The sequence below is a fragment of the Notechis scutatus genome, chromosome 4, assembly GCF_049901735.1.
Source record: "Notechis scutatus isolate UNSWTSFEM ecotype Mainland chromosome 4, rNotScu1.2, whole genome shotgun sequence".
Lineage (NCBI taxonomy): Eukaryota > Metazoa > Chordata > Lepidosauria > Squamata > Elapidae > Notechis > Notechis scutatus.
In genome coordinates, this window is record NC_142012.1 from 96,394,908 (window position 1) to 96,410,118 (window position 15,211).

Below are 15,211 nucleotides of genomic sequence, written 5' to 3' on the forward strand. Positions count from 1 at the left end.
AATATTATCTATATAACAAATATATCAACATAGTAATAAGAGGAGTGAATGTTGTAATAAGTGATTTATTTTGCTAGATGCTAACGTGGCATTGTATGTATTTCCTTCACTCCATTTTTATTCTTTTAAATTTTGCTGATTTATTGATCAAATAAATATTATTGTATTGTTCATATTGTATTATGTAAATAATTATTCTGCAACATATTTTAGGCAGTTGTTGCTCTAATTTTTACTCACAAGTCCCTTTGTGTATACTTTGATACTTTTTTGATCCACATTTACCATTAAATAGAGTCCCTGACACTGAAAAATTTCACAGTTTAAAGCAAGCATCTATAAAAATAAAATCAGGAGCAACCACCACCTGTCTACTTACTTGTATTTTAAAAGCAGCCACTGAATAAACCAAAGTCCCATAAGGATCATACCATTAATTTCACAGATAGAAAAGGCCCATTGAACCCGGTTAAAGTAATCAAAGAAAGCATCTGGAAGGGGGGGCTCCTCCTCTTTGGGAGGCACTCGTTCGTGGACAAGTGAGATTGTCACCGTGGTCAGGAAGAAACAGCAGAGTGCATAAAGGAAAGCCAGAAATGTCTTCTCCCACTCCACAGGATACTGAGAACGTTCTAGATCCGGCATGGAGATTTTTATCATTTCTTTCCTGTAGCCATTTGGCACCCCGTTTGGTTTGGAGGTTTTGTTGAAGCCATTTTCGCTGGTCGGGGCTTCTGTGCTGATGCTGAGGTGGCCGTTGGCGTGCCCATTTTTGTGTGCCTCGATGTGGTGTTCTATTTTCAAAGTCTCTATCATGTCTAAGAGCTGCTGCCCGCTGTCAGAAGTCACTCGCGACAAAGGGGGTTTCTCAAAATCGGCCTTGGTTAGGTTGATCAAATCATGCCCAGATAAATGCTTCAGCGGTTCACAGTATTCAGGCACCGCATTCTCCAACAACCAATCTGCCACTTCTTTGCGTGACCAGAGCTCGACTTCTTTCATTTCTTCAGAATGCTTGCATGTAGTCTTCTCAATTACTTTAAGGAGGACAACTGTTACTATTTTTGCAGAAGAGAAAATCCCTCTTTGGTTTGTTCATCCTGATTAAGCCACAGCAGAAACCAGTTCTGCAGGCTGATGCAAAACAGCCTCAAATTGCTAAAAATGGGGTAACTTCCTTCTGCATCTGCAGTTGCCGTTTTCCTGATAATTTAGGGAATGAAGAAAAAGATTAGGAGATAAAATACTTTCTACTCAAACATCCTCTGTTTAGACAATTTAATGTAATGGAATGTAATTTTGCTTCTCCCCATTTTTTTAAATACCCAGCCCGTTAATCAATAAGTGCTAATCAACGGCTTGGTTCCATTTTCCCAATTTAACTACCTGATTTGATGGACAAGATAAAACCCTCATTTTAATCTTATGTGATAAAATAATCAGATATTTTTATCTTGACGATCCTTCATTGCATCTAAATTTGTGGGTGAGATAGGACAGGCCAAGTAAAACTTCACCATTACTCATATCCTGATCTGCTTAAAATCTATCTCTGATGGAATATGTTGTCTGGAATAGCTACTTCCCTGTTATGGCACCTAATTGCAGTCTTTCCAAATGGTACCTTGACTTACAACCATTCATTTAGTGACCATTCCAAGTTACAATAGCACTGGAAAGAAGTGATTTACAATTGGCCTTTGCACTTACGGCAACATCCCCAAGGTCACGTGATCAACATGCGGGCATCTGGCAACTGGTGTATATTTACAATGGTTGCAGCATCCCAGGGTCACATGAACATCATGTGTGACCTTCGCAGCTGGTTGATGACGGTCAAAGTTAGTAGAACCCAGATTCAGTTAATGAATGAGTGAGTCCCTTAACTCAGTGATCCCCAACCTTTTTTACGCCGCGGCCCGGTATCCACCCCTGCCTTAACTGACGTAAGGCAACAATTCAGTTAGCAACCATGGCAAAAAGGACACAAGATCAGGCACAATTCACTTAACAACTGCCTTGCTTAGCAACTGAAATTCTGTGCAACTGGGACTGTAAGTTGAGGACTACCTATACAAGATAGACAGCAATGCATGAACTTTTGAGCAGCACAATGGTGACTGGAGCAGGGTTGTCTCAGCAAAAATATCCAGAAACACCCATTAAATCCCTTTAATGACTGACTGACTGACTGTCTGACTGTCTCCCTCACGGAGGGTACTGCCTAACATTTTGGGATTCAGTTTTCAATTTCTAAAGCAAATATAGATGGTTATTTCCTTAAATTATCTTAACACCATACCGCACAATGCAATGGCACAGAACATACACATACACAATTCTTTATATAAAGAATATAAACATGTAAAATGTATAATTAGTAACAATTCCAATCAGAATTATAAATAAAAATAATTAAAATATTAGCATATCATTTGGCCATTTCCCCTGCTATTTTCATATACCAAGCTGGTCTAATAACTGTTATTTTATTCAGTCCAACAAGACTTTTGGTCCAGGAAAAAGATCAACTATAGGAATGCAGTATTTATCAAGGGCAGTAAGGATATCACTTAAAAACTGATCAAAATGATTAAAAATATTTTATGTTCTAATCTTTTTGAAATATGGCCACAATAGTAATTTTACTGCCCCAACAATCAAGCCTGATGCTATTTCTTGTTCTAGTTTCATTCAAATATCATCTAAGCATAAAATACAACACTAAAAGTTCATGCACAGAGGAATTTTAAAGATTTAATTCTCTGTAATAATTGTACAGTACATGCAAAATCTTCTGATTTCTAGATGGAATGAATTGGAATTGGAAATTCAAATGGGAATGTCTTAGCACTTGTCAGTTCACAAAGTAAAAAGTTGCCTTGTAGATGATGTTTATGAAACATCATCCAGCTATGGCCAATTCTCTTAAATTAGTAAATTAAATTAACAAAAAAACTGATCTAGCAAAACCAAGAAAAAACCTGCAGGTATACATATCTATAAAGGAGAATATTTGTGGCTCAGGGTTGAAATAAGGGGCCCTTGGTGCTCTCTGAGCGTGGTTGTTTTGTTGCAGATATTTCATTCTCCAAACTAGGTACAATATGATCAGTGCTAGTAAGGGGTGACTCCTTACTAGCATGGATGATGTTACCTGGGTAATGAAACGCCTACAAGAAAACAATCAAGCTCAGAGAACATCAACGTATTATTCAAGAAGACTAATCAGGTTAGAGAGCTGCTCAGCAGAGTAACAACTATTTATGCCCCCACCCCTTCTTTCTTTAACTCCAATCAGCCAGTGTAGAAATGAGAAAAGACTCTGAAACGCTGGATCTGCTGCCTTGTGGTAACCCTTCTTTATAACTTCTGCAGTTGCAAGAATACCAAAGAAGTTACCAGAATATGTTAGCATCCACAATCTTGCATCACACGGTAATGCAATGACCTTACTTGCAATGGGAATGATATTCATCAAAACAAATTCTGTCACTGAATTCATAATGAAGAAATAAACTTTATAGAAAGAGCACGTGACAATATGTCTATGTACATAAATTTGTTTGAATTTCCAACCAAATTGGATTTTTACTTAAATACAAGTAAGGAGCTCAAACTCAAAGAGTTGCTGATGAAGGATTTTTCTCCTTTTCCTCCTCTGAACCATAAACACCACAGAGAATAAGAGTGTGATACTTCTGAATGTTATAAAGTGTATTAACTTAAAGGCGAGTTCCACAAAGACACATTTCAAGCTAAACATATTATGTATTTATTCTTTCAATACCTAATTTAAAAATGATTTGTCTATAATAGCTACTTCCCTGTTATGGCACTTAATTGCAGATTCAAAGCCCTTCCTGATTGGAAAGACAATTGCTGAGAAAATGAAGTTAATGCATGGTGTTTAGTCAGATTATTATTTGAAGAAATAACCAAAAATCAGATTTCTCAAGTATGATTAAATTCATGTGTTACCATTCCTGCTAAAATGATATGATACAATGAAAATGTAAGCATTAATTTTCTTCCTAAAGCATTATGCTGCCAAAATATTGGAAGAAAAATTGACATCGCTGGAAAAGTGAGTAAAGATAAGGAAAGAATATAAAAGTAATATAAGCTGGCAGAGAATATATTTTTCAAGTGAATTTACCAAAAATTCCCCTGCCCCCAAACCAAAGAGAAATAATTATTTACATATTAATTTATAATTCAGTGCTCTTCTTGTATCATAGAATCATTGATAATGTTGCTCATGTTGGAAATTGTGGTTGCATCAGGAAATTAAGCTTAGCTGCACAAACACTGACTCCACGCAATGGTTGGAAAACAACTGAACAATGCAGCTGCCATGTTCCTATCACATTTTACAATGGTCTCTCATGTCACCACGAATCACAATTCTGAAGATAACAAATCATGTACTGATATGGATGATAAGAATTTTAAGCTCTGGAACAAGGGTCTTCAAACTTGGCAAATTTAAGACTTGTGGACTTCAACTCTCAGAATCCCTGAGCTAACATGACTGGAGGAGGAATTCTGGGAGCTGAAGTCCATAAGTCTTAAGGCTGTCAAATTTGAAGACCTCTGCTCTGGAGCAGTGGTTGCCAACTGGTGGGCTGCGGCCCACTGGTGGGCCGTGAGAAAATGTTGGTGACCCACAGAGAAATCTCACCCCCAGAGCACCCACTCCAAAGCAATTAATCCAGGCTGTGCAGAAACACAAGGCTGTGCAGTCCACATGGCCCACAGGAACCCTCCCCACCCACTCACTCCTTACCCGGCAAACTTGCCTGCTAAATTGCTATTTTTCCTTTTTCCGACCATCATCTGTTCTGCTGTGCCGAGAGATTTAGATTAGCTAGGAAGCAGGAAATGGTTGGATTTCTTGCTTTCTAGCTAGTCTTTAGATCTTTGACTCTGCTTTTAAGCACAGCTGAACCTCTGTTAGGACTGAAGTTTCTATTATTCAGTGCAGACTCACGGCAAGCAAAATTTGAGAGTCTGAGCTAGCCGATGGCAGATAGACAGATCACTGAATGATTCTGTGAGCAACTCAATCTGCCTGCCTGCTTTACCTGATTTTGGGTAAAAGTTGCTCTTGTTTAATATTTATATACATGGTGTGTTGTGAGTTAATTTTGTGAGTTTGCTTGCTAGCAAATTTTATGAGTTTGCTTGCAAGCAAATTTTATGTGACAGACTGAGCTAGCCAATGGCAGATAGATAGATCTCTGAATGAATCTGTAATTCTGTGAGCAACTCAATCTGCCTACCTGCTTTGCCTGACGACTTTGGGTAAAAGTTGCTCTTTTTTAATAAAAAAATCAATATTTATATAAATATTTATAATATTTACATACAAGCCATGCCCATCCAGTCACATGACCACCAAGCCACACCCCCAAATTAGGCCATGCCCACAGAACCAGTTAGTGGTCCCTGGGATTTAAAATTATGAGATTGGTGGTCCCTGAGGTCCAAAAGGTTGGCAACCCCTGCTTTGGAGGATACTGGATTGTGTATTTCTGGTATTTGAGCTCAATTAAGATTCTTTGGTGGCTCAAACAGGGACACTAGTTGTTGAACTGTGGTGTGTCACTCAAAATATGGCATGTCACCTTTCACATGTACATCACTGGTTTGCCATCAATGCACTGTAGCCTGAGGTAAATTCTATGAGATGAACTTTTGCTCTAATGTGCCTGAAACAGGAGAAGAAGAATGTAGAGAGTTGTCTCTCTCACTGTACAAATTTCTACAATACAAAGACCACTGTTTTCTTTCTTCCTGGCATAGGTTAGTTCTTGAGAGCAATTTCTTAAAAGGGGGGGAGAAAGGAATCCTGAAATTAAAAGTAAATTTACTCCATGCATACCTTTCAGTGTTGTAAATATGAAGACTTATATTGTCCCCCAATGAGTTCCTATGGTCTTGTTTTAGGAAGAGAAAATCACTGGTCCACAGTGGTGATCAAGAAATACAGTGCATAGGGGATCAAATGTATTTCTATTTTATGTTTATAACTAATGTAGAAGGATAAGACAGTCTTAAATCTATCTTTTCAGATATGCTAAAGCAGCCGACATATAACCTTGGGGAAAAGGGCTAGTAGTGATTACACTTGTGAAAAAGACAATTAAATTCTTTTTTTGCAATTACTCCTGAGGCACAGATGGGGTTTGCTTGATTTATCACATGACTTTTAGTTTAGGTGACTGTGCAGCTAATTTCTGAGTAAACAAAACTCATTTAGTAGGTCTGGATGCTGAGGAAGATTAGTTCATGATGATATTCTTTTTTTCACCCGGAAAGAACAGAAAAGGAAACAAACAGCTCTTTAAAGGAAAGAACAATCTTTTTGTGACTGCTTTTTTAAAAATTTCCAAAACAAAGAACAAGTAGAATGCTCAAATAAGAAATTGGAATTCATAGAAAAATGATTATTACCAGTTTTGCAATAAGTCAAATAGGGGACTAAATATATTTAGAGATTTGGACTTAATTTAGTGAGTTATCTCTGTCACTATGTTTTACTCAATGTGCCAACTACAGATTTTAAATACTGGAATTTTCCTTGTTACTGGGCTATAATTCTCTCCCCCCCCCCCCAACCATCAGCTGAACTGCCTTAAGTGCAGAAACAGAAACTAGGTGTATAAACATAGAAGTAATAATAATAAAAATAACAGTAATATGGACATGGAATGTTGCAAGTACACCAGACAGTTGAAGAAAAAAGGACTGAATTGTCTGAATGACAATGAAGATGACACACTGAAGATAGTATACGATGCATGCTTACTGAGTTGTAAAGAAATCAAACTGGCTTACAAGACCAAATGAAGAATAGGAAAGAGACATGGCAAGACAAAGTATTACCTGGTCAATATCAAATATCAATATCTTTAATTGCGTGCAGCCAAAAGCAGAAGAAGAAAGAAGTGGAAAGAAGCAGCCCAGTGGCCTGGCCAGGTGCGTGGGGCAAGTGGGGTAAGTTCCCCCCTCCGCCCTTTCCCCCCTCCCCTCACTACCTTGTGTTGTTCTCAATGCAAGGGATGCAAGCCTTGTGTTCCTGCAGGCCATGTGGGCAGCACAGCCTTGTGTCCCCGCGCAGCCTGGATTAATTGTTTCGGGGGTGACATTTCTCTGTGGACCACCAAAATTTTCTCACAGACCACCTGTGGTCCCCGGCCCACTGGTTGGTGACCACTGCTATAAACAATGGCATAACAATGGTGTATTGGAACATCTGTAAGAAATACCACCTGCCTGCAGAGTGAGACAGGTGAGACCATAAAATAGACAAAGTAATGGCAAATGAAGAAGCTAAAGTGCTCTGGGACTTTAGAATTTAAACCGTCAAACACCTGTCATATAATACCCCAGACTTAACAATTGTCAATAAGACAAAAAAAAGGCTGGATACTGGATGTAGCAGTACCTCGAGACAGCAGAGTAGAAGAACAAGGGCTGAAGACAATAACGAAGTACTAAGTTCTGCAAACAAGATTAGAATAACTGTGGCAAAAGAAAGCAAAGGTATTACCAATAGTAATAGGCACCTGGGATGTAATCCAAAACAACTGGATTACCACTTGAATACTATCAGCACTGACAAAATCACAATTACTCACTTGCAAAAGGCTGCTTTACTCAGAACAGTTTATATCCTGTGATTATATCTTCGTAACACCATCTAACAACAGCATCTGCCTGTCCCAGGTCCTACTCAGTAAATTGATAAAAATACCAATTCCAGTCTAAACATCTGGCTGACGGCATAACAAAGATGTAAAAAATAAAATCACACACTTAAAACATTGAACAGTAAAATATATAGGAAAAAACTTCAACCAGCCAACCGAAAGGAAAAATCTTACAATAAAAGATGACTAAAGCTACTTTGAATAAATATTCTTCTATTATTTACAGTTTTATTTATCAAAATTATATAGCCACTCATCTTATCAGAAGGGCAGTATACAAGAATCAAAGGAAATAATATAAAAACAATCATTACAAAAATATGACAATCATTGTTAGAATTAAAGTAGTATTAAAAAGTAAAGTATACAAACCACAAATGGAGACAGTAACGATATTAACCATAAAAGGGGGAGCACATTAAAATGTCACTGGTCCCCTGGGACCCCCAAGCCTGTTGGCATAACCAGATCTTGAGGGACCTTCCTAAATATCAACAGGGAAGTTAGCTAATCTCACTTGGGGGAAGGAGGAAATGTTCTATAAGGCAGGCACCAAAAGCACACAAGTTAATTGCGTATTCAAAAGATTATAAGCAGAATTTGTTTGCCCGTTCTGGTGGAGGAAATTACACAAATATGGAAAGCCACCAAAAAGAACAAATCTTCCGTGCTTCCCTTTATAACTGCTGATTTTGCAATCTAAATTTGTTAACTGTACAGATAGTGGTCCTGAGTGGGTGGGACGTTTCCCATATGTAGTTAAAATATTTTTCTTAAAAAAAAAAACCCACTAAGCATCTACGCCCAACATATTTGAAATAACTGCTTTTATTTTATCACCAGAGCTACTCCCAGAGGCTGTATTTCTCCTGTTGCCTCCTGTGATACTTTATTTATGTTGCATGAGTCATTCATTATTGGAAGCAGTAAGGAATGGTTGCCATCAAAATTGACAACATGGAAAATCTGATAATTTAAACCAGACACCCCTACCTAAGCACACTGTAAATGCCATCACTCCCAGCTAGCTTCAGGATGGATGGATGGATAGATGGATGGATGGATGGATGGATGGATGGACCGACAGACATCTTCCAATTCATCCCTATGGGAAGGGAAGTTAAGTACTGTAGTAGCTGATCACTTCTAAATTCACCCAACCATGTGACTCAGAGGAGAGCATATAAAATCCTTCCTGTGTTTATCACATCCACACAAACCGGAACAGATAACAGAAAACAACATGAAAACACAGTGGAAGCACCCACCCAAAAAGAAGCAATGTATTTTGTATTCACTCTGATTAGACTTTCACTGACAAAGGTAAGCAACACATCTGCACACATCCTGACTGGCCCCTGAGAAGTAAGTACACAGACACACGCACACTAAACATATCTCCTCTGCAAATATATTACTTCATTCCATCAAAGAATAAACAGATGCCCACCCCTAGCAACTGCTGGGAAAATGGTTGGAAAGAATTTCAGAAGACTAACTCTCCCTGTTTCCCTACCTTGTTTTATATGGCGTATGTCCTACATTCCCACAATCATGGCAAGCTGCAAGGAAACTATGAAAAAAAATGAGAGCAGGAAACTCTGTTTAAAATATGGAAATAACCGATGAAAGATTATTTGTATATTGAACTGCAAGTGGAAACACACCGGGCCAAAGAGATGGAAAATGAAGGAAACTTTAGTTTGAGAAACAACATGTCCTTTTGAATACATAATACAGAGAGTAAAATAGTCAGGAAAACACACACACACAAAAGCACACACACAAGCACACACATTTGCATGTATCTCCAAAGAAAGGGAGCAATAATATGAAGGGATATAATTAGATATATTTGAAATTGGTCTCACAAATTGTAAACGTGTCATTTCATGCCAGTCTGTTGAGGCCAGGTCAGGAAATAAAATTCTACAAGGACTATTGAAACTCTACTGTTGCAAGGTATAATAATAGACTCTTGGAAGTTTACTGGAGATATTCTCTGCTGAGAATTAAGGCGGGGCAATCTTTGGTTTCTATTTCCCTCTCTCCTTTCTTTCAGGCGTAAGTTGATGTTTATGCAACTTGTTCTTTGTGATTATTGCTACACTGCTCTACATTTAATTTGGCTTTTTTTTTTTTGCAATGCCCAATAAAAAAGGATTTCTTCAAAAAACCATGTTAGCATTTTTGGCATGATAAAAATACATTTCTAATTTTGTATAATAAAGAATACATTTCTCAAAACAATGTTTTCCTTTATTTTCCACTTATTTCAATACTGAGCCATGGTGCGGGAAGTGGGTATGGTATTTGGTTAGCAGGAAGTTAGTTAAAAATACTCCTCTTTCCACCAATCTTTCCAACACCATCCTCATTTCGAAAATATCCATATTTAATACCAATATTAAAATGTGAATTGAAAGAGCCAAAAGAATATAAAAATCACCAGCGTTCCAGCAAGTAATCCCTGGATTTTTCAAAACTTGATGTTCAGCTCAAAAAGGAGAAATTGAAGAGGAAGAACCGGGTGAATAGTTAAGTGAAACCAAGTGAAAGGGTGGCCTAACTGCTAATTCCAACCATTGTTTTGGCCAAATCTGTTTTTGTTTTCTTCCTTTACTTCATGGGTGTCAAACTCAAGGCCCGCGGGATGCTTAGATCTAGCCCAGAGGTCATGCTGGAAACAGCAAAGGACTGGCCCACAGTGCCTCTGCCAGTTAAAACAAGAGCTTGGAGGGGCTGTGTGCGGCCCAACCGGGCTCCATTTTTGGCTGTAACAGCCTCCTGCAGCCCTCTGCCAGTAAAAATGGAGGCCCGGGGGAGGCTCCATTTTTGCTGGCAGAGGGCTGCAGGAGACTGTCAAGGTCAAAAGCGGAGCCTTGAAGAGTGACGAGCTGGCCACACCCTCTGGCCATGCTCCACCCCCGGTCCCCAAGATCAAATACAACCCTGATGTGGCCCTCAATGAAATCAAGTTTGACACCCTTGCTATACCACCATACTGTTCTTCAAAACCTAGACACAACACTGGATGAGTAACAAACCATTTAATGGGCATTTGAAATTAAGATTTTAGCACAAAGAAAATGATTCATTCTTACAGAACTGCTAACCACCAGTTGAAAAGCAATGTAAACATGAGAGCTAACTGTGTGGCAGAAGCTTCCTTAGCAACAATCTACTTATCAGACCTAGTAAACAAAACTTAAAGGATATAAGGACACATAAACACTCACGCACAAAGCCCTGTAGTTGTTATTAATATAGCTTAGCACAAAAGGTGAGGTTGGTCTGTTGCAACAATGCCATCACAAATCATGTGCTACTTCAAAGACTAAGGCTTTTAATAAGAAATTTCACCTAATGCAGCTTTGGGGTTATTTAAAGGCAACATTTTTCTCTTCATGTTTATATCACATTAAGGATATTCTCTTCTCAGGTTCCTATCACAGAGAAGAATGTGGGGCTCCCTTGTGCCATAAATATATAAGTTTCTCGTTCGTGTTTCCAGAAACATTTGAATGTAAAAGGAAACACAACACAAAACGACACTCTATATAAATTTCAACATCTAATAAGTATTATGTTAAAGCAATGTTTTTAAAACCGGGGTAAATTGCCCCAAATTAAATTACCCCAAATTAGATAAGAATGTTTTTTCTTTGGGTAATGTGAACCCATTGCCCAATCACAAAAGGGACCAAACTTGGCATCTTTAAGACTTGTGGAGTTTGGGGACCCCTGAGGTAGATGGTTAAAAAAACACCTTTCTGATAAACAGTTTGGGGTAATGAAAGAAAAAGGTTGTGAAGCACTGAATTGAATGCTTCAAATCATGCACACATTTTTTAAAAAAATTATGTTACAAATCACCCATCAATTACACATATTGACTGAGTTCACAAATCATGCCCAAGACATGCCCAATAAATGCCCCCTAGACATGCCCAATAAATGCCATTCCGGCTGTTATAGCTAGCCATGACCATAATTGGGTCAGTGAGAATGAAAAGACATCATCCTAAAACCCAAACTGAGAGAGAGAGAAATCACAGTGCAGGCAGAGACCAAACACCAACAGAAGAAATAAAATCGTGTGGAGGAACAACCTGTCCTGAAAGAAACAAACAAAAATAATTGTTATGTGCTATTCTCAAGTTTCTTTCCTCCTCTGTGGGGATCTTCCAGGTGTAGGCAGTTTCAGAGAAAAGGAAGGGAAAAATTTAAACTCATTAGAATCACCTGAAGGCGGCAGTAGGTTTTTTTTTCCCCCTTCAAGGAAAGAAGTAAAAAAAGAAAGCCAGAACAGGTGAATGGGGAGGAGGGAGGGAGGGGAAGAGGTTTCTAGGTTTGGCAGGTGATGGATGAATTCAGAAGGAATCAGAATAGCTGAGGATAGGTAATTATTAAATATACAATATAGATAGAATAAGAATATAATTATGCACAAATTAGTATCTGTAAATATTGCACAAATGATTGTTATATGATAAGCACCACAAATAGCTGTTATTGAGTGATATATTTTTTATGTTTTTAATGTAATAAAAATTCAATAAAGTTTATTTAAAAAAAAAAAGAATAGCAAATTTTGCTATACTGGTAGTCTTCAACTCATGACCACAATTGAGCCCAAAACTCATGCTGCTTAAATGAGATGTTTGTTAAGTGAGTTTTGCCCCATTTTACGACTTTTCTTGCCACATTTGTTAAGTAAATTGCTGCAGTTGCAATTCCTGATCCTACTTAGTAACATGGTTGTTAAGTGAATCTGGTTTCCCCATTGACTTTGCTTGTCAGAAGGTTGCAAAAGGTGATCATAGGAGCCAGCAACACTGCAAACATCATAAAAGTGAGTCAGTTGTCAAGCATCCAAATGTAAATCACGTGACCATGAGGATGCTGCAATAGTCATAAGTGTGGGGAAATGGTCATAAGTCACATTTTTCAGTGCTGTTGTAACTTTTAACGGTCACTAAGTCAACTGTTGTAAGTTGGGGACTACCTGTAGTTTCAGGCAGGGAGGCAAAATGATTAGCTTTCCTAATCCCCTCCCACTTGTGACTGTATGACTGTAACTTTGTCGCTTGTATAATTTATATTGACTGTTTCCTAGTATGATTTGATTGCTTATTGTACCCTATGACTAACATTAAGTGTTATACCTTATGATTCTTGATGAATGTGTTTTTTTTTTTGTACACTAAGAGTATTTGCACCAAGACAAATTCCTTGTGTGTCCAACCACACTTGGCCAATAAAGAATTCTATTCTATTCTATTCTATTCTATTCTATTCTATTCTATTCTATTCTATTCTATTCTATTCTATTCCATTCTATTCTAAAGATAATTTACGTATAGGAACAGGGAAGAAACTAGTAGTTCAATGTTTCAGCTTATAAATTAAAAGAGTAGCGATTGGAGTCATTGAATTAAAATTCTGCTAGTGTAACTTGTTAGATTTTTCTCATTTGCATTCTTACATTTATGTCTTAATTACCAAACATTCATATATACCTAAATCCTTATTATTAGAATCATTGTAAATATATTTTGCACTAACTTGAATTGAAATAAAGTTTCGTATTCCCTGGTTAGTTGCATGTCTGGCTTTGTTCCTATCTGTGCTTACCCTCCAACAAGTAGAAACGCCCTTGAGAACTAATTGACTCTATCTAGCCCAAGCCTATTTTCCATAATGGACAGAAGGTACAACTTAAAAGTTATGATGTTCCAAAATTGCACAGGGGAAGATTAAAACCTTCCATAAGGAGGTAAAGAACTGGTTGTTCCTCTAAGCCAGGAGTGTCAAAGCCACAGAGTCATGTTGTCACATGACATGTCACGACTTTCCCCTTTGCTAAACTGGGGGTGGGGCGTAGTCAGCACGTGACGGTCTGCGGGCCGTGAGTTTGACACCCCTGCTCTAAGCACTGGGCTCAGATGGGGAGGTGAAGTATGGATTATTTTGGGGTGTGGTAGGAAAGTTATGAAATTTTGCTTGATTTGTTTTACTGATTTTGTAAGTGAATCATTTAGGATTACTATATAACATTGGCACCTGTATCGATTTTATAAATAGATAAACCCAACCTACTGGAGAAACAGGCTTCTAAAAAATCAAATTACTATTTAAAAGAAAATGAGATTAAAAACAACCCTTCCAATAGAGCAGACACTCTATACCAGGGGTGTCAAACTTGCAGTGTCACATGACATATCACGACTTTCCCCCCCTTCGTTAAACTGAGCGTGGGCATGGCCAGCATGTGACGCATCTGGCCGTGGGCCATGAATTTGACAGCCCTGCTCTATACCATTTCTCACCTTAGAACTAAGGAGCATTTAGATTCCCCAAATTTAAAGAAACAAAGTTGCAATTATTCCCAGCTTGCACGTGATAAATATTTAATATATTTGCTTACATATCCCTGGATATATAAAATATATACACTGCCAGGAATCCATCCAATCAGGTGGATTCCCGGCAGTTTAGGTATATCCTTAAAACCATAAAAAACATAAAATAGTCTATAAAAGTTGTAGTTAGGAAGACCCAAGAATATGTAACTTCTCTAAGTTCACAAATACTGAAGGGATCTGTTATAATATTTTTTCCCTTTCATTCTTATACAGTTGACTCAACTTCAGGGTTGTGGGAAGCCCCCCCCCCCCTCCTAGAAGAATGAAATATTTTGAGGAATATTAAAAGGGCAGAATATTATATTTCCCTAAAGGAGAAATGAAGAAACATGCCCTTAAACCAGCCCCAGTCTCTCTGTCCCCAAGCAGAAACTGAGGAGGCCAGCTTTTAGAAATGCAGATTTGGTAATCTATTCAAGACAGGAGATTTTGAAACTCCCTGCAGCAAAGTTTGAACAAAGGCAGAATGGTAGGATTAGAAGCAGCCCCCCACCCAAGTTCCAACACAGGACAAAAGCCATTAGGTACAATAGGAATTGCCGAACACCCTTTTAGAACACAAGGTCCTTCATTGTACCATCCCAGAGCAGTCCAAACTTCAAAGTCACAGAAACCTTGGATCAGATAAACAATAAACAAGAGGATTAGCTCAAACAAACCCATAAGATTTGCATTTCTTCTTTTGCCTATAGAGCCAGCTACAACCCTACATGACCCCATAGGAATCTGATAGCAGCCAATAGAATATTAAAGGATACGTTCTTGCACAGGAACAGGAAGCTCAAATAAAAGCCCAGAGAAGGTATAAAAACCCACTCATTCTCAACTCCATTTTGTCAGCTGCCCAGAATCACATGTGATACTGCTTCATCAATAAACCAACTTTCCAATCAGCCTCCATGTCTCCAGTTTCTTTCTCGCAGCCTGGAACTGAACCAGATGGATATTTCTTCCCACAGGGTTGATTTTATTTTTCACCCTTTTTGTTTCACTCAGTTGTTGAAAGTGAAGCAAATACCCAATAGATTCTGTGAGACTCTGTGATATGTTACAATACATAATATC

At 38.1% G+C, this 15,211-nt stretch overlaps 1 protein-coding gene across 10 annotated transcripts in view; it reads right to left on the minus strand.

Annotated features, from left to right (window-relative positions):
• Positions 1 to 15,211, minus strand: part of SGMS1 (sphingomyelin synthase 1) — an 81,444-nt gene that overhangs the window by 15,581 nt on the left and 50,652 nt on the right. For 5 of the 10 annotated variants that reach the window (XM_087964148.1, XM_087964142.1, XM_087964144.1 and 2 more), the window contains one exon: positions 380 to 1,203. In XM_087964148.1, the coding sequence (XP_087820274.1) occupies positions 380 to 1,002 (623 nt within the window). In that variant the 5' untranslated portion in view covers positions 1,003 to 1,203. Of the gene's footprint in view, positions 1 to 379; positions 1,204 to 8,090; positions 8,220 to 9,234; positions 9,292 to 9,589; positions 9,663 to 15,211 lie in introns of those variants that run through there. The other 5 variants (XM_087964146.1, XM_087964143.1, XM_026680114.2 and 2 more) reach the window with 4 other exon arrangements.